The 25,274-nt window shown below is 44.6% G+C and overlaps 1 protein-coding gene across 2 annotated transcripts; it reads left to right on the top strand.

Moving 5' to 3' along the window:
- The first annotated feature begins 659 nt into the window (after nucleotides 1–659).
- Nucleotides 660–24,036, top strand: LOC133942325 (transducin-like enhancer protein 1). Of its 2 annotated transcripts, none has more exons than XM_062381792.1 (20): nucleotides 660–1,402; nucleotides 1,746–1,846; nucleotides 2,645–2,708; nucleotides 3,226–3,270; nucleotides 6,797–6,859; nucleotides 6,987–7,028; nucleotides 10,999–11,212; nucleotides 11,489–11,505; nucleotides 14,040–14,153; nucleotides 14,946–14,999; nucleotides 15,134–15,283; nucleotides 16,823–16,961; nucleotides 17,166–17,356; nucleotides 18,700–18,767; nucleotides 18,885–19,134; nucleotides 19,590–19,837; nucleotides 20,214–20,361; nucleotides 20,475–20,625; nucleotides 20,892–20,968; nucleotides 21,915–24,036. In XM_062381792.1, the coding sequence occupies exons 1-20, from the start codon at nucleotides 1,379–1,381 to the stop codon at nucleotides 22,020–22,022; spliced, it is 2,268 nt and encodes a 755-aa protein (XP_062237776.1). In that variant the 5' UTR covers nucleotides 660–1,378; the 3' UTR covers nucleotides 22,023–24,036. The 2 variants fall into 2 exon arrangements, with proteins under 2 accessions (XP_062237776.1, XP_062237775.1); XM_062381791.1 differs by having other exon boundaries at nucleotides 6,987–7,091.
- The last annotated feature ends 1,238 nt before the right edge of the window (nucleotides 24,037–25,274 follow it).

The raw sequence follows: 25,274 nt of genomic DNA, 5'->3' as shown, positions 1-25,274 counted from the left end.
GAGAGAGAGGTTTGACTTGATTTGCACTGACACTTGTGAGGAGGTATCACAGCAGCTACTAAGGAAGACAGTGTGTCCATTTGTGTGCGTGTGTTTCTGTGTGTGCGCGTGCTCCTGTGTGAGTGTCCCTTTGTGTGCATATGTTTCTCTGTGTGTGTGTTTGTTTCTGTGTGTTTGGCTTTCTGTGTGTGTGTTTTTTCTATGTGTGCGTGTGTATTTCTCTCTGTGTATGTGTGTTCGCGTGCGTCGTTGCTCAGTGCGCGTGTTCGTGTTCCTCTTTGTGTGCGCGTGTATTTTTGTGTGTGTTCCCTTCTGTGTGTGTGTGTGTGTCCTCCACCTCAGCCGAACCCACGTTACTTTGACTGACAGCTGAGACTCGCCTCCCCCCCATCCCTCACTCCGCCCCGCGCGCCTCCTGAGTGGCAGACTCCCTCAGCTGCTCGCTGATTGGCCAGAGCCTGCGTAGCTCAAGCGGGTCAACGGACTGCGGGGGGCGTGGCTCTGAGCGGCCATTGGTCCGCTCGGCGCTCCGCATTCTGTCCCCCCACGTGGAGCCGCGGCTCCGATAGGCCGGGCGGCCGCTTTGTGGGCGGGCCCCGCAGCCCCGGTTGGCAGGGGAGCGTGAAACCGCGTGAGAAAGTTTCCATTGAGGAGGAAGACGCTGATCGGCCGCTGCTGCCTATTGTTGTTGTTGTGATCAAACTCCGGCTTTTATCCCGCTTCTCTCCCGCCTGCCGCCTCGCTTCGCCTCCACGCACCGGGGAAGTGAAGCCACTCGTGTTGTTGTGGACGCGTCCTCCCGCCAGCGAGTCAAGTGGGAACTCTTCACCGGCCGTTAACCCCGCGTGGATGTTGCTGATGCTCCGGCGGAGAGGCGGCCAGTCTGCGGATGTGTGCTGACGGCCCGGCGGAGTGAACTCCCGCCACCACCACCCGCCACCTCGTTTCATTCTACTTCGGAATACACCGACTCGAAGCCCCGGGGGCGGCGGAGGGCTTCTCTCCTCACCTGGCCCGTGCCGCTGAAGCGGGACAGAGACGCTCGTTGGACGCGGCTGAGCTTCTTTTAACTGCCTCCGGCTAATGAGCCGTTTCCAGTGTTTTTCCGGTTGATTTGCGGCCGGTGGAGCGGAGGACGGACCGAGGAGGTGGATTCACATTAAACGCTCCGGAGCCGGAGGAGGGGGAGCTCGCTTTTATTTGAAATCATCTACACTTGCTCCCAACTACGGCGGATGGATCCTTGTCCGTGATTGGGAGCTACCCCCCACCCCCTCTTCCCTCCCCACACACACACATCCCCCCCGGACCCTGCTTGATTCCCCCAGCATCGTGGTGTAGTTAAGAAGGAAGCGGTTGTATCCTCCCGGAGATAACCATGTTTCCCCAGGGGCGGCACCCGGTAAGGCTCTTCCTGCTCCAGCACTAGTTACCTGTCTGTCCGCAGCCCGGGAGATAACACTGCCTCTTTTGTCTTTCACCCCGGCTCCCTGTTGTTTTAGTTCGAACAGCCCCCAGGCTTCTAAGTACATGTTCACACCAAGCTCCCTCTTCTTCTGTGTAGTTGGTCTCTGCACCTGCACAGATCCGCAGAGTGAGATTAATGCTATTGTTTGTTTTTAACAACTTCCCATAATTCAAATATGACATTTACATGCCAGGCTGAAGAGGATGAAATGCATGTCGCAGGCCACGTAATGAGGCACCATGATGTTAATAATCTCTCCTGTGTGTTTGTGTGTCAGACGCCCCACCAGGCTCCAGGCCAGCCCTTCAAGTTCACCATCCCAGAGTCACTGGACCGCATCAAGGAGGAGTTCCAGTTCCTTCAGGCACAGTACCACAGGTGGATAAAACAAACACACGTTCACATGGCAGGCTCCTGTGTTTATGGGGCGCCATTGTGGCCAGTTTTTCCTCATTGTCATCTGCCCTCTTACACCAAACCTCACCCCTAACCACAATCATCCCCTAAACAAAATGGACAAAACCCCAGCTCTGTCCCCATGCTAACCCATAAACCTGGATTAGGTTCATATACACACACCACAGTGTGCACACATGCGTCAGTGTTACTGCTCTGCGCTGCGGTAGGTCTAAGTCTCGGTGATGGGTGGGAGCCAGAGGGTGGCGTGTGGGCTCAGGCTTTCATAAATCAGTCCTTATTTCCGTCTGTGTGTGTGCATCTGTGGTTGTGCGTTAGGAAAAGAGAATTGAATGTGTGTGTGCAGTTGTTTTTTTCCCCCTCTGCTCTGTGTGTATTCATCTTTACACAGGTGTAAGCTGCCGACTGACAACCAATTTCTCATTCACATCTTGATTCACACATGCAGACAGCGGGGTTGAACCCAACAGCGCACAGTCAACATGTTTGTCATATTTAAACTGAATGAGTCGTCGTGCTTAACTTTTAATCTCTCGAAGAGCCGCTCTGTGTGCCAAACTGTTTCGGATAGTGTTTGCCATTGTCGTTGCTTTGATCAGTCAGTGAAAAAAAAATAAGCGAGATCAGAGAAGAAGACCCATCTGCCATAACATGTGTGATGTAAATCCGCCATCGATGTGTTGGTTGGCGTTGTACTAGGCTATATTAGCTTTGCATGAGAGGTTCCTCTTAAAGTTAATGGCGAATCATGTTTTTCAGTCTCAAGCTGGAGTGTGAGAAGCTGGCCAGTGAGAAGACGGAGATGCAGAGACATTATGTCATGGTGAGAACCCTACATTCATTTCATTTGCCCCACAACATAACTCGAAGCACTGCAGCTTGCCGTGCCTCACAACTAGCCGACAGTAACCCCTGCTCTCTGTGCAGCTTCATTACTCAGACAGGCTAATGAAGATGATTAAAGTGTGAGATTAGACTTTGTTTGAACTGTGCGTCGGTGGGAGGCATGTGCACGATTAGTCAACTAAACAATTAAATGATGTAACAGACACCAGGAGAACTAGTTCACATGGCAAGTACAACAGCGGTGTACTGTTGAGTTTAGGATGTGACAGATTTGCGCAACGCTAGTCAGGGATGTCATGGGTTCTAAGTTTATCAAATTGTCAAAAGAGATTGACAATTTGAATTTAATTTGTCACATAATGAGCCACAGGAGATATAATAAAACAATGATTAGATGCACCTAATCAAAAGGAAAGTTGTGGTGTGTAAAACACATATAAGATCACACATATTCTCCTTCAATGATCTAACCCTCTTACTCTCTGCCCTCTTAGTACTATGAGATGTCCTATGGCCTCAACATCGAAATGCACAAGCAGGTATGGTTGCCTCTCGTCCACTCTCTGCATCTTCCTGTTGTCTTTCCTCCCCTCTCTTTTCATCCCTCTCTCTCTCTCTCATGGCAAGGTTTTTGATGTATTTGGAGTGCACGCGTGTTGATTTGTTCTTGTGTGTGTGTGCGCGCGTGTGTGTGTTTATTTGTGATCGATGGGGCTCTGTCTCCGTTTCCCCAGTTAGGGCCGGCCGGCTGAGCCCAGAGGCAGGAGGAATGGCTCTGTAGATTGATTGGTGCTGTCTAGGAGAGCGACCTGCTTTATTACATTAGAGGGGCAGGGCTGGGGAGGGCAGAGGAATCGATCACCGTGTAGCAGGCGGAGGAGAAGCCATGGAGTTTCCCCCTGTCAGAGGCAAAATGCAACAACGCACACTTTAGTCGCCCAGACGCACAAGTGTGGAAACACAAAACACAGGGCGATAAGGGCACTTTGATGTAATTCCAACACGCACGCGGGTAAAGCAAAGAATCAGAAGACATGTTTGCTTAAGGACATAAGAACATTTGACACATACAGTACACATGGTAATGTACACACAAACACAAAGAGTCAAACATGCTTCTGCATAAGCACATGTTTAAAGACAAACATACTCACACGTTTAAGTACAGTACGTAGGGATAAAGAGGAAAAACTAGCACACACTCCAATGCACACAGCCACGCGTTCCCCACAGGAGTGGTGCAGGGCTCAGAGCGTTTACCAGTAATTACCACAGCTATCGACCAGTCAGACCAGAGGAAATTGGAGGTGGATTAGCCCGGCCGCTTCACTGGAGAGCGGGGATGCGCCTCCGACTCATTCACACTCCCTTTCCTTAGGTTTTTTCTAGTCCTCTCCTTCTCAACTTATTATTTTTTTCCCCTGTTATACCCCAAATTCTCAACCATTCTTTACGCCTTTCTCACTCTCCATTTACAATCATGGGATCTCTTCTTTCTTCAGCTACTTCCCCCACTCCCTTGTGTCTTTTTGGTCTTCTTGGCTCTTCTTTCATTTTATGTCTGTGCCGAGCTACTGTTCTTTCATTATGAGGGAGCTGCATCTTTTTCCCATTGTCCACACACAAACACACACAAACACTTATGCACTAAAGCTCCAGGGGAGGTCATTAGCTTGGGGCTGCAGTTGTCAGAGCAACAAGCTTCTGTGTGCGGGGGGTACAGGGGATACAGACTAACAACCTACCTCCTGCTGCTGGAAGTATGTGTGTGTGTGTGTGCTTGTAGTGTGACAGTAATACTCCAATTATATGTGGAACGGGAAGCCTGTTTTCTGGTAGCACTTTGTGTCGGCATACATGGATCCTCCCTCTGTATCCTCAACTTTTGTTTACCTGCTCTGAATTATATATCAAATAGATTGTGTATGATAGAAGTTCCTCTCAGAACTCAGATAAAGTTTGCTTTTATCTTTATTTCACCTCCTCCAAATGTCCTTGTCCACTATCTGTAAAGGTGCCTCTCTCGGGGACTGCAGCCTCATTTGTTTGATCCTTGTTAGTTTTGTCAGTCAGCTTAGTTAGATTAGCTCAGCTGACCTGATAGTAGTAAGTCAGACTATTCTCAGACGGCCTAATCAGTTAGCCTTTATACAAGGCTAATTGTAGGCTTACAAATCAGGCTTCTGAGAATGGAAGTGCCGGTATAGTCTGCCTGAAATAGACTTGTATTTTGAGCTTTCTAGGCATGGTTTAAGTTGCGTGTTCTGTTCTGAGATTGAGTTACAGTTTGCAGAAGTCAGCAACTTGTGAGCTGGTCAGGGTGCAGGTTTTTATGAGGCTGAAAATGAGGTGATGTATTGTACAAATAGTGAAGCAACGGGTACATCAGGAGCACATGTGTGGAAATAGTACTGGCTTAAAATACTGGCATTACATATCACATAAACACTGCACAGAAGTCAAAGCGGTTAAATAAAACATCAGAGAAATGGTAAAGCACTGTGAAACAGATGTACACTGGTCTATAGATAGTGCTTTACATTATGCAGCTGTTATCGTCCCAGTGTATCCACATGTGTAAATAAGTATGATTAAATCTTTATTAGACACGTTGTATTGCATGTCTTGTAGAGTCTATCTCACACACACACACACAAACCGCTCTGAAGGCTTATAACTCCCTTTGATTCCATATTCTCTTTGATTCTTGTAGAGTCAATTATTTATAATGTTTAGTTTGTTCAGCTAGAAGCTATCCCATCTTTACTTAAACCTATTTGTTACTTCTATCTTTACTAACATTTACATAGCATATTTACTTAACCACCTTTTTTTAAATTCTTCTGGGGTGTGAATAATTTGTGTCCTTGCATGTATTTTCTTTTTTTAGTCTCACTTATTTTATAACTGAAGCAGTTACTTATTTAGTCCAGGGCTTCTTTTGAGTCGACTAGTACCTAATTGAGCTTATCCAGGTATCCAAGTACATAATTGGTTGAGCTGTAGAAGGGTCAGTTGATTGGGTTTGTTGTCATTCTATGGTTGTGAGGACCAACTTAGAATCCAGTCCACCAACGACATCTGGGCCGGACCTCACATCTTCATGGCTGGAGGATGAGGACCCTTGATTTTTATGTCAGGGTTATATTTAAGTTTAGTTGGCTTTCGGGATGACAATGCTTCCTTTGGTCAAGGACGGACTGAAAACTCAAATTTGGTCTGACATTCATGGTCTCCAGAGGACCTGTCACCCTGACCTTTCCCCCAATGAGGTTGACATTTGTAGTTTTTGGTGGCATATCTTGACAACTATGTATGGGTTGATATGAAATATGGGGCAGACACACACAGAGAATTGTTAACACATTGATCCATGACTTCTCACCTGGCGTCGTCATCAAATACCCACATTCCCATCATAGAATTTATTGTTGAGTAGCAAAAGTTTAAGGTCTGCTATTTATGGGTAATGTGTGCATCTGATGAGCCATTACTACGTTTCATGGCTCCTCCAGTTCCCTCTTCACCCTGGCCCCTTTGTATCAATTTGATTGGATGCTATGTAATATGAGGTCCCTTATCTGATTTAATGCCACCGTGGGGGTATCTGGTTTCAGCCAATTGTAGCCACCTCCGGGGGTTTGGGGGGCAGGCGGATGTGTTGGCATGGATACTGGGTGAGACTAAATGAAGTTAGTAGCTGATGAGATTATGCTGAAGTGCTGATGGGAAGAGGGACAAGAGCCCAGAGAGAGCAAAAAGAAATACGACAGGCCATAGAGAAACTTGAGCTCACACTGATGATGAGAAAGGGAAATCTTGTCGTACCGTGTGTGTCTGTTAGGGATGCTGAAAGAGGTACACAACGCTGTGTAAAGAGAGGTGGATGTGTGTCGTTATATCATACAATGGTAGGTTTGCTGCAGTTTCCAGTGTGTGTGTGCGTGTGTGTCTGCCTGTATGACTTTATTGGTGTTACTGCACAGCTGTCTTTTCTAAATGAATGTAATTATGTTATTAAAAATTAAGTCGCTTTCTGTCTCTGGGTGTCTGTTCCTTCACCAGACTGAGATTGCCAAGAGACTAAACACCATCTGTGCACAAGTCATTCCCTTCCTCTCACAGGAGGTAAGTACGTGTGATTTTGAGCTACAGACTTTTTTCATGCAAACACACTTGCTGCTAGCTTCACTGATAAAAAGGCCTTTTACACTTCGTACTTTTCATTCATGTTTTGTGTTTGTGTGTTTTGCAGCATCAGCAGCAGGTCGTCCAGGCTGTAGAGCGAGCAAAACAGGTGACTATGGCAGAGCTCAATGCTGTCATCGGGGTACGTGGACTGCCAGGTCTTCCACCTACAGTGTGTATACCTCTATTTCATCTTTACTTATATTGACTGTCTCTGTATGTCTGTTTATTTCATATGAAATATATCTCCTTCATTTATGACATAAAAGAGGCAGTCAACAGGCTTGGGTCACGTGGCCTGGGTTATCTATTCGATTTTCTGCCGTACATGCCAGTAATCAAGATAGTGATCGGGTCTGAGTCGGGTTCGGACGTATAAAGCAGAATGTCGGGTTCTGATTGTGCTTGGTTTATATTCCTCTCTGTCTTGGTTGTGTTTGGACAAATAATTGTGGCCTAATTTATTGGAATTAGAAATTTAGTTTTCGTAACCGCAGTTCAGATTATGCTAATTTCACTTCCATTTGGATTTATGGAGGGACCCGTAACAATCAGCCAGCTAATGGTGACTTGTAATCCTTTACCCCTGTTTGTACCATTTTTAATTGTGTGTGGACTCCAGGCTGCTAGCATAGATAACATACCTGGGGCCACAACAGATGAGCTACAAGCTAGGCAATTGAAAAATGTTAATTTCTCTGCCTGCATGCAACACGCTGTTACTAGGTATTTCAACAGATTTCTCATTTCCTCTCTTGCATGCATAAGAGGTACTTGTGGCAATGAGCATTGTCAACATCAACTCTAGTGAAGTATGTATGTGCTGCAGAGTGTGAGACAGTTTCATCCACTCCTCTCACACTGTAGTATCTCCTCTTCTTACGTTTAAGTAGCAATGAGATAGAGGGAACTTATTATCCTTAATGCTCCAGTACTGAAAATGGAAACAGTAACATTGGAGTGAATTGATTAAATGGTCTTGAACTATTTAACTCAGGGGGCCCTTTTAAAACCGGGTTTCGAAAACCATTTCAAGTAATGGAGACATGAGAAGCCTAACCCTAACCCTAAGGCAATGTTCAGATTTCACTTGATAACGTCAGAATCATTCCTAAAACTTTGCGGTAGTACAAATAAATTTAAACTGAGGCATATAATTTGAAATATAGTGCCAATCATGTTAATCCAACAAAACCAAAGGACACATATCAGTCTCTCCCTTTATGGACCAACGGTCTTGAAAAAAAAAGTTTGATTGATTGATAGAAATGATCCGTGTCACGGTGACTGAGCAGAGAACAAAGCATAGGATTCAGCGTGTGATGAAGGATGGGGCGTGACCAGTTATTCAGACCTGAGCTGACAAGTGATTGGCACCGTAAGAGTGAAAAGAAGTTCGAAAAACAAAAACACTTGAGCTTTTGGTGGTAACGGTTTGGATGTTGGAGGCTGGTTGAGAATACTTGGCGTTAAATTTACCATACAGGAGGCTGGGGGGTAGAGTTTAAGAGAAATGTGATGCTTTTTTGGGGGGGGGGGGGCGTTCTGCTGAGCTTATGCCTTGCTAAGAGTGGCACTGGAGGATGGTGTGGTTAGATTTGAGGAGGGCTTGTTAGTTGGTGTAGACTTAAAGGGGGGGGGGGGGATTTGGCAGTTGCGGTTTGAGTCTTAATTGCAGGACTTCAGTGTTTGTAAAAAGGGGGGGGGTCATGGCGTTGCCCTTACACTACCCTCTTCCCCTCTCCTCCTGTCTCCCACGCCAGCCTGTCATTCACCATGTTTGTGAGTTAAATGAGTGTAATGAAGCATGTTGCCCTTACTGCCACACACACACACACACACACACACACACACACACACACACACACACACCATCTCACACTAACATCCCATGACAAACCAGACTCTCCTTGCCTCCACCAATGCTTCCCCTCCATTTACTCCCATCAGGGGTCCTGTTTGTGTTTCCGTTTGTGTGTGTGATTGCCCGCGTCTGTGTGTAGCGGAGCATGCATTTGTGTTTTTTCCCAAAAAACAACAGTCAGGTTTAGGATGGTTGAGTGTGGTTGCATGTCTTCCTTGTTTATCTAGACTATGTGTGCGTGTTTGTGTGATCAAGTGTGACATGTGGGTGTGTTTGTGTTTGATTGTTTGGCAGACAAGCCATTTCGGGAAATTGTGTGTGTGTACGTGTGCATGCGCAGGCAGTCATGGGGGCTGACGCCAAAAGACTATTTTGTTGTGTTGCTTTCATTCATTGGGGCAGGACTCAGAGCGAAGGACGGATAGAGAGGAGAAGAGAAGGTGGGGGCTGAGAGAGGGGGAGTGGGTTAGTCAATTAGGTGAGATAAAAGTCGGTTTGACCTTCAGCACTCCTTCCACCCCCGCCGAGTCGCCTCCTGTGCCCCTCCTTCTCCTCTCCTCTCCCTCCTTCCTCCTCCCCTCCCCACGGCGAATCAGTGAGCTTGGATTCCCGCGGCTACTGTCTGAGGAGGCAATAATGATGTTTTGAAACACAAAGGCATTTCACGCTCAGACGAGCGCCTGATTTGGTGTGAAAGAGAGAGCAGGGCTGCCAGCCAAACTCTCTCTCCCTCCCTCACCCTCTTCTCCCCTTCTCTCCTCCCCTTCTCTCCTTAAACCGCCTCACTCTCTCACAAGACCTGACAGTGCACGCAGCAGCTGGGGCTCTCGGCTCTCTCCCCCCACTCCTCTGTCATTCCTTCTTTTCTTCTCCCACCACATCCTCGGAGCTCTGGGCTGTGATCCCAGCTGTCAGTATTGTTCAGTGTTTGACCTCAGAAGGAGGAGGGTGTGTGTGAGGCAGCGTGCAGGGGGGAGAGGATGTGTTCACTGCCTTGTAGACTGCAGCAGCTTGTTGAGATGGTGTAAACTCAGACACTGAAGAAACTGGCCCATCTGTTGAAGACTTCAATGGGGCCAGTAACCCCTTTTGATTGGGTTACAGAGTGCTATTGATTGTTTTTTAACTATTGATCACTCGGGTCCATTCTCTGCCACTTGGGTTTTGGGAGTCAGGTGTCATGGCTTTGCACATTTCAGGCGGCTAGAGGGTTGGAAACTGCGGTGAACAGCACACACATAATGACCGTGATGTTCACGCATTTGTGCAATGTCTACGGAGAGACAGAAGGTCAACTCTTTCTCAGGTGACCGAGGTTGATGTAAGGCGTGATCAGCCTCTGGCAGCAAGAGCAGTCTATTGACAATCACATAGAGAGGGATGTTTATAGTAGGGTTGCAGTGCATAACCCCCCCTCTCCATTACTAATATGAATACACATTTGAGAGTTGAGTGGTGCAAAAACCACAGACACTGGTCTATATAGGTGGAAAAGATGATACAGTTAGACAAGCAATTCTTCACCATATTGTGGACAGAATTGTCTCGTCCTGAGTGATCACTCTAATCCTGGAAAGAAACATTTCTATCCTAATGGGAGGGGTCTCCTCCAGCAGGACAATACCCGATCCATAGGGCACATGGGATTTCTTAAAGCTTGGGTTGGCATTCTGTAGAATTACGCACGGTTAAATACGTGCCTCATAAACTCTTAAGCGAATCAACAAACACAAAGTAAACGTCAGTACTGTTCAGGTCCTTATAATGTATGATTAGTGTCGGCATTTATTGTTAAGTGTAAAGTGAGCGAAGTTCGGGGGGAGAATGGAGGGAGGAGACTCTGACTCGATTATGTTCTGTCTCTGCATCGATGCATCGAAAAGCGATTCATTTCACCGACCCTACAACTGACCAAACCAACTACCTAGTTTGATGACAATGATGAATTAGGTTGGCAGCACATTTCAATTCTTGTTCCAAAGCTAACCTGTTTGTGAATATTAACTGGTCATCACTGGTCAGCCTGTAAAAATGCCGTGCCCCATTTCAGGGAGAATTTACCCATTTATATTGTGTTTGCAGTACATTTCCAACTTTAGACTAAAAGATCCTAAAAAAGGCAGAGCTGTGTATAACAGCAATCCCTCAGTGTCATTGAACCCTTATTCTTAACTAACCACCTCTTTCTGTTCTTCTTCTCTCTTTGTCAAAGCAGCAGCATCTATCTCATAACCATGGTGGCGCCCCTGTGCCCATGGCCCCTCACCCGGCCGGCCTCCACCCCTCTCAGCTGGGTGGCTCGGCTGGCCTCCTGGCTCTGTCAGGAGCACTTGGTGGTCTTCCTCCACATCTGGCTGGAAAAGACAATGATAAAAAGCCTCACATGGCTGGACCAGATTCCCACCCCGGAGGACCTGAGCACCTGAGAGGTGAACACACACATAGCCACACAAGAACACCCCTTTGAATAGATTATCATGTCATTCAACTTGCTCTGTGTTTTGATGAGAAATCATTAATTTTATTCAGTTATGGTACAAAAGTGATTGGAATTAAGGTTTTTTTTGTTATAAATTTGATTTAATACACAAGATTACAGATTGCTAATTTATTCTCCTTCCCTTCTTTCTCTTTTTTGTCTTCTTCTCTGCTGAACACCAAATCATGTCACCTCAACCACATGAATGTGTTTCCAACGGCATTAGAGAGAGAGCCTGGAACTGTAAGTACTCCCTGTTTCTGTGGCAATGTTTACTGTTCTCACAAACTGCTCAGTTTACTTGCACATATTCTCAATGGAGATCATTTGGTTTGGGGGTATTTAATTTTGTTCTTATATGTACTCTGCTGCAGTTTACTTAAGCTCACCAATGAGATTAGTCTGTCTTACCTCCGTTGATGGACATCTGCAGGATCATTAAGCTCCCTTCCAATTCCAAGGAAAAACAAATTTAAACTAACTTTAATCCATTAAGACCTTTGGTGCGCCTGAAAAGCATTATTAAAAACTGAACGACATCTGAAAGCAACCTGCTAAAACTTCAGAAAAACTTCACAATATCCCAAACCTGTAGCGGATAGAAACATGAAATAACAACTATTTGAGAACCTGAAAATTTGGCTAGAAATGTAAAACATTACCATCGCCATGCCAACAGATATGACTGGAAATAAATACATTTTCATTTACTCTCGATATTTTTGATCGATGACTTTTTTATTATGATTAGGATAAAACAAATACTATAAAAGAAACGGCCCCTTAAATCCCCACTATGGAGCAAAACATAGACGAAGCGGTCTCTGGACAAACATTGAGTATTTTCTACAGCATTATATATAAAATACAGTTTCTAGAAAAAGCACATCTCAAAATTACAGGTATATACTTTGTAGAGGGGAACTCATTTAAACCAAATATTTTGATCGCATTTGTTTTCAAATTCTTTGCTGCTACAGCGACATAATTTCCCCCCCAGATCAATGAAGTTCAAGTCGCCGTGTTTTATTTTAATCAGCAGTTTTCTTCCACTGTTTCACACTCAAATAGCTTTCATGGTTAAATGTGTATTTTCAGTGTCAGTGTGTGTGCATGTGTGTGTTTGTGTGCTTAGGGATCTCTCGGGGAGAGCTTTGGCCTGCCTGTTTAGTCCTGCCCCAGATCTGCTCCTGACTGTTAGGTTTCCTTTCTTCTCCAAATGAGCTTTTTAGCGTGGTCACACACATGCACACTCGCACACACATGCACACGCACACATATATTCACATACACAGACTTGCACGCGCATGCTCCTCAGGCCCGGCCTGCATTGTTGTGCCTATTTAACACCTCAGTGAGCAGATTACCCCCCTCTCCACCCTCTTCCCACCGCCCCTGATCCCGCGCTTAAAGACTCTCATTGTGTTTAATATCAGCACCACTGAGAGGGGAGGGCTTGGGAAAGGGGTGGGGGGTGAGGGAGCAGCAGTCATATGACACTGAGCTTGTGTGTGTGTGTGTGTTTGAGAGAAAGACTATGCGAACAGGGGAGGCATGGTGGGGGAAATTGCTTATGTTTTGCGGGTCAGTGCTCCTGTGCTCAGCTCACTAAAACCTTTCAGTAAAAGAGGAGGTGGGAGGGAGGGTGAGAGGGAGGAAAGGGGGAGGGCGTGAAGGAAGGGGGCCATTGGCAGAATACAGATTTTCACCCCCCCTCCACACTCCTCTCTTTCCCTCTATCATCTCCCATTGCCCTTTCTTCTCCTCCACACTCTCACACCCTCCCCTCATCCCCTGTCCTATAATCTCATCCCCTCCCTTACCCCATTTTTTCTCACCCTCCCAAGCTCCTCCTCTCGTAGCTATTCCTCCTTCATTTACCCTTTCCCCCCTCAAAGCCCACTCCCGTGGTAGATGGTGTGCACGCGCATGTGTGTTTGTGTATGTTTCATGCACATTTCATTGACAGGCTGAGACTATAATGGACTCAACATGAAGCTTTAATCCATTAACAATAGGTTCCGTTGGTCAGGAGGCCGGGGGGGGGGGGCAGCTCTGTCTGTGTGTTTGTGTGTGTGTGAGTGTGTGTGTAGTCTTGGGACACATGAGTGTTATGCAAGTAATATACACACACAGTCTGATACACACTTGGTCGTACACACAGGCTTTCACAGTCAATTACACATTGTACACACACACACACACACACACATGCACACGCACGCACACACACACACACACACACACACACACTCGCGCACACATAGCCAGTGCAGCTTGTCAGAGCCAAGAGAGGGAGCACTGATAGATTTTGAGTGCCACTTAATGTAATCATCAACTTCAGAGGTGTTGGTTTGTGTGTGGCTGTGACTGGCTCTGGTCAAGTGAGAAAGGAGGTTGCTGTTTGAGTGTTAGCGCTACTTAATTCATGAGTCTGTGAACTATTAACCTGTTTGCAAGTAAGAGTCTGTTTTTCTAACCTGCTCTGAACATAGCTGAATAGCTTGTGTAATTAGTGGTAGATGGATTAGACAGTCTAGTGAGCTCATGGAGAATAAACACAAACAACAACAAACCTGAACTGGAAATGACAAAATTGGCTCATCTCTGCAAATCCCCTTTTCTCTGTGTTTTCGTCTTTGTCCTTCAAACTCCCTCTCCCTCTTTATTCTATTTTCTTTCTACCCTACCTATCTTTTTTTCTGTAATCTCCCTTCCTGCTCTCCTGTTCCACTGTGTTCTCTTGTTCTACTCCTCATTGCTGCTTTCATCTGCAGAGTAACTCGCTGCTGCCAGAAAGTCTCCGGAACTCAGATAAGCGACGCAACGGACCCGATTTTTCAAACGACACCAAGAAACGCAAGGTGGAAGACAAGGACTCCAGCCACTATGTAAGAAACTGTTCTGCTGTGAGGAGGCATGCATATTAAGTGTTTGTATCTAAAGCTGCTTTCAGACAGTTCCTCTGTATTTTCTTTGGAGGTGTGAGACTATGCAGTTACTGGCTTCCTAGTTTAAAGTCCATGGAAATGCAGGAGAAGTCGATGTGTGAGCACAGCAGGGGATCCTTCACTGGATGGGATGGGGTTGATGGTCTAGTGGTAGAAACTTGGACTATGGGCAGAAAAGTTCTCTGGTTCCGCTCTGGTTCGACTCCACTTAGAGACAACAAAAGACGAACCTGGATTGATCTGTCCAAAAATCCAAAAGAATTCTCCCTACCCTGTCTAGTGCCCTTGAGCAAGGCACCTTACTCCCCCAACATCTGCTCCCCGGGCGCCGTACATGGCTGCTCACTGCTCTGTGTGTCCTGCACCAGATGGGTTAAATACAGAGGATAAATTTGCCTACCATTGCATGAGTGTGTTGTGCATGTCTGTGCATGTGTTTGGTATAAATAAACAAATCTTAATCTTAATCTTAATCTAATAAAAAACAACAAAAAGAAAACAAATATCTGTGGCCAAGTTTCATGTCTAAAATTAGCTATAATTACACGTGGAATGTTGAGAGCTTTGTGTCACTTGGTACTTATACTTGACAATGAACGCATTCAGGTAATTAGGACAAGGATATTTGTGTAAATGTATTATTAAATGTATAAAAAAGTACAGTATAGTAGTAAAAAAGTATTATTAACTGAGAATATTAAATAATGAACTGATTGTCTCACTGTCTTGCAGGATAGCGATGGTGACAAAAGTGATGATAACTTAGTGGTGGATGTTTCAAATGAGGTCAGTATGTCGTAATGTTTCTATTGTTCGTTAATGGTTTTGATGAGTGTGATGCATGAATTCAATTTACAGACATTTGTGGGAAGGTTGTAACTTTAGTCTGGTAGTCCACTGACTCCTTGTCCCTCCACCAGGATCCAGCCTCCCCCCGCGGCACTCCTCTCCCCTCACCCCGAGAGAACGGCGTGGATAAGGCACGTCTTCTCAAGAAAGACCCCTGTAGTCCGGCCTCTTCTGCTTCATCAGCAAGCTCCTCCTCCCTCAAGTCCAAAGAGATGGCAATGGTAAGGATGAATAAGATAAACAAATTAAGTTGTTTCGATTCGGATAAACAATCGTTCTCGTTTCTGTGTTACCCATGGGCACAAATGTATTTAAATGTAAGACATGAATTACTTTTGATTTTATTACTATTCTGTTGCAGTTGAAGTAGTACTGTATTGTGTTTTGTCCCTTGCACAGATATATTGGTATCTACATATATGATTTCTGATATATGCCCATTTGACAACATTTTAATTTCAGTAAAAGGTAGATAGATGGTGTGATTTTTGAAGATGTGAAAATACATAGAGAGATTAATCTCCAAAAGCAAACACTTTGTACCAAATTTGGCGACAAACTAATTTCATTCAATCTACAAATAGACCAATATATATATATCTATCCATCCAATCCCTGTACTCCCAAAGCGAGAGCTGTGTTCGCGTCCTCGGCAGCCAGTCAGTTTCGTTCTCAGTGGATGCTGGTCTCCGCCAGGGCTGCGCCTTGTCACCAATCCTGTTTGTGATATACATGGACAGGATATCGAGGCGTAGTCGGGGTGGGGAGGGGTTGCAGTTCGGTGGTCTGAGGATCTCGTCACTGCTTTTTGCAGATGACGTGGTCCTCATTGGATCATCGGCCTGTGACCTTCAGCACTCACTGGATCGGCTGGTGGCCGAGTGTGAAGCGGCTGGGATGAGGATCAGCACCTCTAAATCTGAGGCCATGACTCTTAGCAGGAAACCGATGGATAGCTTACTCCGGGTAGGAAATGAGTCCTTAGCCCAAGTGAAGGAGTTCAAGTACCTTGGGGTCTTGTTCGCGAGTGAGGGTACTATGGAGCGTGAGATTGGCCGGAGAATCGGAGCAGCGGGGGCGGTATTGCGTTCGCTTTACCGCACCGTTGTAACGAAAAGAGAGCTGAGCCGCAAGGCAAAGCTCTCGATCTACCGGTCGATCTTCGTTCCTATCCTCACCTATGGTCATGAGGGCTGGGTGATGACCGAAAGGACGAGATCACGGGTACAAGCGGCCGAGATGAGTTTTCTCAGAAGGGTGGCTGGCGTCTCCCTTAGGGATAGGGTGAGAAGCTCAGCCATCCGTGAGGAACTCGGATTAGAGCCGCTGCTCCTTCACTTAGAAAGGAGTCAGCTGAGGTGGTTCGGGCATCTGGTAAGGATGCCCACTGGGCGCCTTCCTTGGGAGGTGTTTCAGGCACGTCCAGTGGGGAGGAGACCTCGGGGAAGACCCAGGACTAGGTGGAGAGATTATATCTCAACACTGGCCTGGGAACGCCTCGGGATCCCCCCGTCAGAGTTGGTCAATGTGGCCCGGGAAAGGGAAGTCTGGGGCCCCCTGCTTGAGCTGCTCCCCCCGCGACCCGACCCCGGATAAGCGGATGAAAATGAGATGAGAGATATATATCTATATCAATATCAGTATTTAATCTCTTAAATTAAATTTTTTATGGCATTGACCTCAAATATCCAGTATAGGTCATTCTTCAATCCCTAGTTAGATATTTCTTGTGTATGTCTGAAGTCTCTCTCTCTCTCCAGCGAGATAAAGCAGGCACACCTGGGCTAAAGTCAAGCACACCCACGCCCAGAAGTGACTCCACTCCTGGTCCGAGCACCACACCCGGAATCAGGCCCAGTCTGTCCAAACCCCCGTCCATGGAGATACCACATCCACCCCGTAAGTCCAGTATAAACATTTGTAATTGAATGATACGATTGGTTGTGTTATTTTAATATGCTTATGTTTGCCAGAGGGCCTTAAGTTCTGTTTTATAAACTGCCTCCAGGAGAATGTAACCTCAACTTAAGAGATGTTGAAGTTGATGCTGCTTTGGTTATAATTAGTTTTATGTATTAATCTTTCCTTCCCTCTGCTCCTCAGCTTCAGGTTTGCGGACACCCCTCGCTGTACCAGGCCCCTACCCGGGTGCTTTCGGTATGTTGCCCCATGCAGCAGGGATGAATGGGGACCTGGCAGGGGCTGCCGCCTATGCTGCTGGCCTGCACAACATGTCACCTCAGATGAGCGCTGCCGCCGCCGCCGCTGTGGCTGCATATGGCCGTTCACCCATGGTGAGTAGAAAAGGCCCCGATAGTTAATAATATTGAAGTGAAACTAATACATCCAAATTCAATAAAAAATACAGCACAACAGTGTTCATTATGTAAGTTCTCACCACACTTATTACAATATGAAGTACGTTCTCCTTTCAGAGGAGTTCAAGACTGTACTCTGTGTAGATGCGATCAGTCAGATTCCTCTGTTTTTATCCTGCTCTTTTTTCGGTGAAAGTTCTCAGACTCTTTGAAGTTTCATAATAAATGTGAGGGAAATAGAACAGAGTGAATTTTCAAGTCACACCTTCTACTTGTTGCCTTCATATGAGTTTTTTATTTCAACTGGGACTTCCTCTTTGCCGTTCTCCCTGAAGTGCCCGGGCATCAGTTGTATGCACAGCGCTCACAACTCAGCCACGCAAACCCTACAACCTGCTCCAGGCAGATTTACAGCCAAACTTTGCTCTTTCCATTTTCATGACCTTGCGCTGCGCTGAGGAAACATTCAGTGTCAGAGTCTGAGATAATGTTGTGTCCATCCCCCTGATTGGAATTTTTTCGGTGACTTCGCAGAAGATGGATTCTTATTTTCTCTTCATAATGTCGCTGTTGGCAGGAAATTGAGCAATGGCTGCACCAGTTGTACCAACCAGAAATGTAAATGAATCCCGTAATCCCGTAATGCCTTGATTTCACTCACGTGATCTCCATCCAACTTTGCTGTCACAGGGCATTCTCATAAAGTAAATTGTGTTTTAATCTTTGTTTTAATTTTGTTCTACATATATTTTACCTTTGTTTTATATGTTGAGCAGTTGGGGAAAAAAAATCACAAGTACATCCACTTATATATAAAAGTTTTAAAATGATATAACCTTCAGAAGTCAATGAGCACTATATTCATATTTTAAAGGGTGGAAATTGTCAAAAGTTATTACTGTATTTAACAGTAATAACAATTTACTGTGTGTGTGTGTGTGTGATATACATTTATCTAGTGTGTAAGCTGTTGGTGTTGCATTGAGTCACCTCATCACTCTTGTTTGTATTTGCATAGTGTTCATTACACTGTTTAAATAGGTTTAGTATACTCACTGCTGTGTCTGGGCAACACTTAATAGAAACTCAGGTTGTGTACTCAGCAGCTGTGTGTGTGTGTCCCCTCACCACCGTTGTGTGTTTGCTGACTCTTAAACTTGTCATCCAGACTGTGTGTCTTTGCTCATGAGTGTCTGTTTGCTTTGTGCTCACGAGTGTTTTTTCTTGGTCCCCCAGGTTATTATTGACCTGTGTGTGTTTTTAGTCGATGGGCATGTGTTTGCACTGCGATCACAACATGTCTGTGTTCTCTCCTCCAGGTTGGGTTTGATCCTCATTCTCACATGAGAATCCCTCCCAGTCTGACCGGAATCCCTGGCGGCAAACCGTGAGTGTGTTTTGAGGACCTATTTCCCCACATCGTCCTGTTGAACAACTATTTTCCACCTTTTGTTGACTTTGTCTCTCATCATGGCCAACCAACACTCCTCCTCTCTACCATCAGTGCCTACTCTTTTCACGTGGCCGCTGATGGACAGATGCAGCCAGTGCCATTCCCCCCGGATGCTTTGGTCGGCCCGGGAATCCCTCGCCACGCCCGTCAAATCAACACACTGAACCACGGAGAGGTGGTGTGCGCTGTCACCATCAGTAATCCCACAAGACACGTATACACAGGAGGGAAGGGTTGTGTCAAGGTCTGGGACATTAGTCACCCAGGGAACAAGAGCCCTGTGTCACAGCTCGACTGTCTGGTACGTGGGCTGCTGAATTTCAATAACTTTGTATATTGAGAACGTTTATCGGGGCATGTGCCAAAGTTTGGGTATTCAATACACAGTCATCGCCTCCTTTGACTGCCCGCATTTCCGTTAGTAGTTCCTGTTCCTGGAGTTTTCTACATCTCAATAAAATGTAGCTTCTGTTCAGTTTTTAAAACACTCACACAACAAGAAAACTGAATATTTCCAGCCCAATTCCTAACATATGAGTAAGGGGTGGCCAAACTCCCCGTCTTAATATTTATAGTAAGTTATTTGCATAGGGTTTGTAAGCGGTGGTTTCTGTATGTCTTAAGATTTTGATTCTATTCCATTAAATTCAAAGAGAGAAGAGACTAGACAGATATTTGGTCCCTTATAATCATTTATTTTATGCATTTAGAAAAATGCTGTATTTACAAATCTTTTTTATGTGCGTACCACACCAGAACCGAGACAACTACATCCGCTCCTGTCGCCTGCTCCCCGATGGGCGAACGCTGATAGTGGGTGGTGAGGCGAGCACTTTGTCAATCTGGGATCTGGCCACACCCACGCCCAGGATCAAGGCAGAGTTAACGTCATCAGCACCGGCGTGCTACGCTCTGGCCATCAGTCCGGACTCTAAGGTCTGCTTCTCCTGCTGCAGTGATGGCAACATCGCAGTCTGGGATTTACACAATCAGACTCTTGTTAGGTAAGAGAGACCTTGTGCCTACAATTTGATTGCAGACAGAAAGAATGTTGGAAGAAGTTTAAATATAACTAGATATTTGGCGAATTTAAATTTGAAACATTTAGGATTTCCCCTCCGACCACATGCTAAGCTCAATATTGAACTACGTGATTTATTCAACTCAGCTGAGTCTTGTTTGACCTTCTCTGATTACAAGTTGTGTCATAAAGAATTAGAATTTTGAGCCAAAGAGTGGCTGCTGATGAGAAATACCGTACACTCTTCCCTCTTGATTGTCTGTGATGCATACCAAGTGCCCAGGCAACCTGATTCCCAGTGTCTTTGTGTAAACATTTCTCTCTTTATTTAACTGTGAATGTATCCGTGTATCCTGCAGGCAGTTCCAGGGCCACACAGATGGAGCCAGCTGTATTGACATCTCCAATGATGGCACCAAGCTGTGGACCGGAGGCCTCGATAACACAGTTCGCTCCTGGGATCTGAGAGAGGGGCGGCAGCTGCAGCAGCACGACTTCACATCACAGGTGCACACTCGTACTGGCAGAGAGTGTTTCAACACCGATGCCTCAGGGCTAAAAGTAGAATTTCCCCCTTGAGCCTGAGTTAATTTTTGAATTTTCCTCGCTCTCCTGCCCAGATCTTCTCTCTCGGCTACTGTCCGACGGGAGAGTGGCTCGCTGTGGGAATGGAGAGCAGCAATGTCGAGGTCCTTCATGTCACCAAACCTGACAAATACCAGCTTCATCTACACGAGAGCTGTGTGCTTTCTCTGCAGTTTGCCTACTGTGGTAAGAAACTGCCTCCATTTCACGTCTTCTCATTTCGTGGTCTACCATAAATCCTTCCTCTTTAGAATCAGTTCTTTAACGTGTCGTGAAAGTTCTATGATGTAACAGTATCTCGGTGGTCTTTGGTTATTTAACTTTTATCGAAAGGTCAGTAGAGCCAAGGCTACAAAGGGGTTTTCGCTGATTAATCATTTCTTTTTGATTATGTCAATGTCAACCTTTTAACCAGGAATTGCTTTTTGTGTTTGTTTGTGTTTTTCTAACAGGTAAATGGTTTGTGAGCACAGGGAAGGATAACTTACTGAATGCATGGAGAACACCCTATGGAGCCAGCATATTCCAGGTTGGAACAACAGATAACAGCTTTCAGAATATATCGATTTACGATGGATAGATGGATACTTTATTAATCCCGTGGGAAATTTTGATCATCCAGTAACTTGTACACTTAACACATCACTGATACGCATACATAAATCACATAAATCACATACGGAGAACATATTTACAGATACAGGAATGGAATGCAATGATGTGATTGTGTCAGTGTCCAGTAGGAAAGTGTTCTTGTGCTGCTAGAGTGGATAGTACAATAAAATATAAACTGTATATATATATATATATAAAAACAGCAGAAAAATATATATATAAATATCTCAATATTTCTGTGTATAAAGAAGACCTCTAAAACTAAAAGCTGTTGATTTCAATTTATGTTACACTTTCAGTCTGTGTAACCAACCTCCAGCAGCCAAATACACAAGCCACTGAAGTCAAACACACGCTGCACTATCTACAATATTAAATTCTGCAGTTTTAATTTTAGATTTAGTTTTGTTTGGTCTGAGGAAGAACAAAGCAGAACATAATTGGAGGATATGTAATCTACTCTCAGCCTTAGATTAAATATAAGTTGCTGTCTCTGATGTTTCTTTTGCAGCTTCAAAAAGCCACCTTTCCACCAGCGCTGCACTTCACCAGTGCACTGATTTGGTGGAAACTGTCATTGTTACATCATTTTCTTCCAAAGCAGCATTTTTTTTATGTAACTTACAGTTTTCAAGACACATTAAAGTTGCAGAGTTCATCACGCCTGCTGTTGGATCATGCAGTGAAATATTGCATCAGTGTGGTAACACTTCCTGCCTCATGTGGTGCATCAGCATGTCTGTGACATGATGATCTAATGTGACAGCCACTGTATCTGATTACCCATCACTGATTAGAATGAGAGCAGCAGACATAATTCTATTTTCTAAAGACGTGGTTTTCTCTGTGTTTCTCTGCAGTCTAAAGAATCCTCCTCAGTGCTGAGCTGTGACATATCTGTGGACGACAAGTACATTGTCACCGGTTCAGGGGACAAGAAGGCCACTGTTTACGAGGTCATCTACTAAAAATCTGAAAGGAAATCAATGACATCTGCTCATTTCCCACACACACTGATTTGTTTCTAGAAATGTTCACATGGAGCCAGAAATCGAAGACAACGGTGATGATCACGTTCCGTTTTTTTCTGTTACATCTGCCGAAGACACAAGGAAAGGAGAGAACACGCACGTGTGTGTGCCAGTAAACATGACTCTAAATCAGCTGGGAGCTTTACACTGGAGAAGATTGATGTTAATGGATAGAGAGGAACTGTTTGGATGTTCTTGCCTCTGCTGCTTTATGCTGTGGACTGCACTGGTATCAGATACAGGGACCAAGAGATGAGTGGACTGAAGTGCATCGGTTGGACTGGGACCAGCTCTTCTGGAAAATACTGTACTGAACATCAGATACTAAGACACTTGATTCAGTGCGACGACCAGGGGCGGAGACCCCGGAAGAAAAACTCTAGCGGGTTGAATATGAGAACAAACGGCAGAAAGACGAAGCAGGATGTGGACATAACTCTTGAGAGACAAGGGAGGAGAAGCAACAGCAGAATAACATTTTATAGACGGAGAATGCAGAACATGTTTTTGTCTGTTCTTGACAGATATCATTCAGAACCTGTTTGTCTCTCAGCTTTGACTCTTTGCCCTTAAAAACGTCAGCTCGCTGTTCTGAAACGCCTACACTGTCTGAAGAGTACCTTTTTTTCAGTCTTAACACTAAGTCCAAACCTCACTAACTGCACTGTAGCTGTAACTGTCCACCCACACACTCGGTATGAACTGTACTTAGGAAATACTCCGACAGAACCTAAACATACGGAAGGCCTTGTTGACTTGTCCATCCTCATCATGCTATTTCACACACCAGGGACTGTACATCCTTCTAATGCAATCCAGGAGAATTTAAGATCCTTTTTAAAACAGAATAAATATTTACCAAACCAAAAAAATCTTCTAAAACAGGACAAAATACTGTAAATGTTGTTCTGAAAAAGCCCACTTGTTTTCCTCTTTATTTTCTCGTCCTTTCTTTATGACTCTAATTAAAGAGCCTGACACTGTGGTTCGGTGGTTAGCACTGTCGCCTCACAGCAAGAAAGACCCAGGTTTAATTCCCAGCTTGTGAGTACATATAAGGAAACTGCAAAATGAGCCTTCGTCTGTTTTAATGTCTTGGCCCCTCCTCCTTGTTGTTGAACAGCTCTTTCATCGACTAATCAATCAATATTTCGGAGGCTCCTTATTGATTATTGATAAGCTGGAGATTGCTTCAGATTTACATATTGATTTTCTTTGTTGCAGTGTAAACACAACCCTGCTGTTCATTTGAGTGCAGTTTCATTTGCCTCTGCTCTCTTTTACAATAAGATCACTGGTTGAGGTCATGATAATTAGGATGGTGATCTCAAATAGACGATTTCCCCACTATATTTAAGAATTAAAAACAACCCTTTAGAAAATGTCTTACTGTTGTAAATTCACCCTGACCCTGCCTTTGTCACTATGAAACACGTGATGTCTTACTGTGTGGAAGGTTAATCATGCTATGTGAACCGGGACCAACTCAATGTGATTTCACTTTGTTTAGTGGAAATCCTATGTGAAGAAGTAAAGAATCCTCTGGTATACGCATTATTGAAACTGGCTTAATTGTATTAAAGAGTAAAAAAGTTTGTTTTCTCTCTACAGAGAAGTTTGTGGGATTTGCAAACAGGATTAAATAAATTTGTCGGGATCATTAAATCGAGGAGGGTTGCACAGGTTGTTTTTCAGCTTCAGGAAGGAACCAATCTCAGCCATTTTAATCTCATTATTTCATGATTGTTTTTCTATTTCTGTCTGTTTAATGTTTGTAAAAATGTATATACGTTTTTTTTTCCTACAGGACATGCTTTAGGAATAACAATCTTTTTTTGTACGTCTTTTACATGGAGAAGAAACATCTAATCAGGAGAAATACTAAACGGTCTTAATGCTAGCTAATCTATAATGATTGAAATGTCTAGACAATAAATGTTTTGATTTGTAACTGGAGTTGTTTTCCTGGACTTTCTGGGTTGGAACTAGAACACATCAGGGACCTAACTGACACAATTGTTTGGATCCATTACAGATAATTGTAATGGGAGCTCCAAGTTTTGAGAATCAGCATCATAAACAGATGATTTAGATCCCAGTTATGAAATAAAATCTAATGGGGGAAGATGGTCACTGAAACTGAACACCTCAGTGTCCAGGAGGACAGTGCTTGGCTTTGTTGGGATGTTTGAAATAAACAATTCGTATTACTTTGGAAAATCCAAATACATCACTATCAGTCTTCTTTACCTACATCTGTTATACATTATGGATACTTTCAATTAAAGCCAACAGAGAAAACACATATAGGCGACCGTGGGGTCTAGAGTCTTCAAAAGGGTTGAGTTATTCTAATGGATTCAAGAGAAATGAAACCTTGCATACGTTGTGATATCTTTATCAAGCAACATTCATTCTCAACTCAGTTTATTCTGAATACTTTCATATTTATCTAAGTTGCCTGCAGAGCTCAGCCCTGAATCCGCTTTGCTTTCCTCTTCACAACTTTCATCACGTTCATGAGAGTGAGTGCGGGGCATCGGCACAAACCTCAGCATCAGACTAAAAGGTTCCGACATTATTTACTTCAGAGGTTGGGAACCTTTTTCATACCAAGAGATTATCATACCGAGATCTACAAATTAAATGATCAAACAGATATATGGCAGTGATGGTTGGAACTGCTCTTCTTTTGAGAGGCGTCTAATGGTGGTGATGATGATGCTACTCAGTCAAAAAAAACAACATTGAATTGGGAGTTTTTCCATGCACAAAAACAAAAAGTTAATATTCCTGTTTTATGACAGTTCTTCCTTCCTCTTTGGGCACTTGCAGGCCCAAACCACTGTGGTTCGGCCACAAGCGTCTGGCAAGATGGATTAGAAAATCTAAAGGTGAGAGGTGAAGGAGCTGAGCGGTCCACCCAACCAACCGGGGGGGCTTCAGTCGGCAGGAAAGTGAAGGTACAGCTGTGTAGAGTTAGGTGGATTTTTTGTTTTGTTTTGCGGTATTGATATGGAGGTATAGATAGTAACAGAACAGAGCAGCTGTTCAAATCGTCTGTGTGTTAAATAACCAAGTCCAATCCCCTGCTTAATACTAACACCCACAACAAACACACTCGCTCTCCCCTGATGTAAACTGTAAATCTGATTAATTAGCCTACTGTGAATGTTCTGTCGATCCACG

Source organism: Platichthys flesus, chromosome 3, assembly GCF_949316205.1.
Source record: "Platichthys flesus chromosome 3, fPlaFle2.1, whole genome shotgun sequence".
Lineage (NCBI taxonomy): Eukaryota > Metazoa > Chordata > Actinopteri > Pleuronectiformes > Pleuronectidae > Platichthys > Platichthys flesus.
Note: the sequence above shows the minus strand (reverse complement) of the source record. Positions and strands in the feature narration are given on the sequence as shown.

Coding starts and splice junctions, on each gene's coding strand:
- LOC133942325 (XM_062381791.1), top strand. CDS start 1,379: ATGTTTCCCCAGGGGCGGCACCCG. Junction 1,847..2,644: donor CTTCAGGCACAGTACCACAG/GTGGATAAAACA, acceptor CATGTTTTTCAG/TCTCAAGCTGGAGTGTGAGA. Junction 2,709..3,225: donor TGCAGAGACATTATGTCATG/GTGAGAACCCTA, acceptor CTGCCCTCTTAG/TACTATGAGATGTCCTATGG.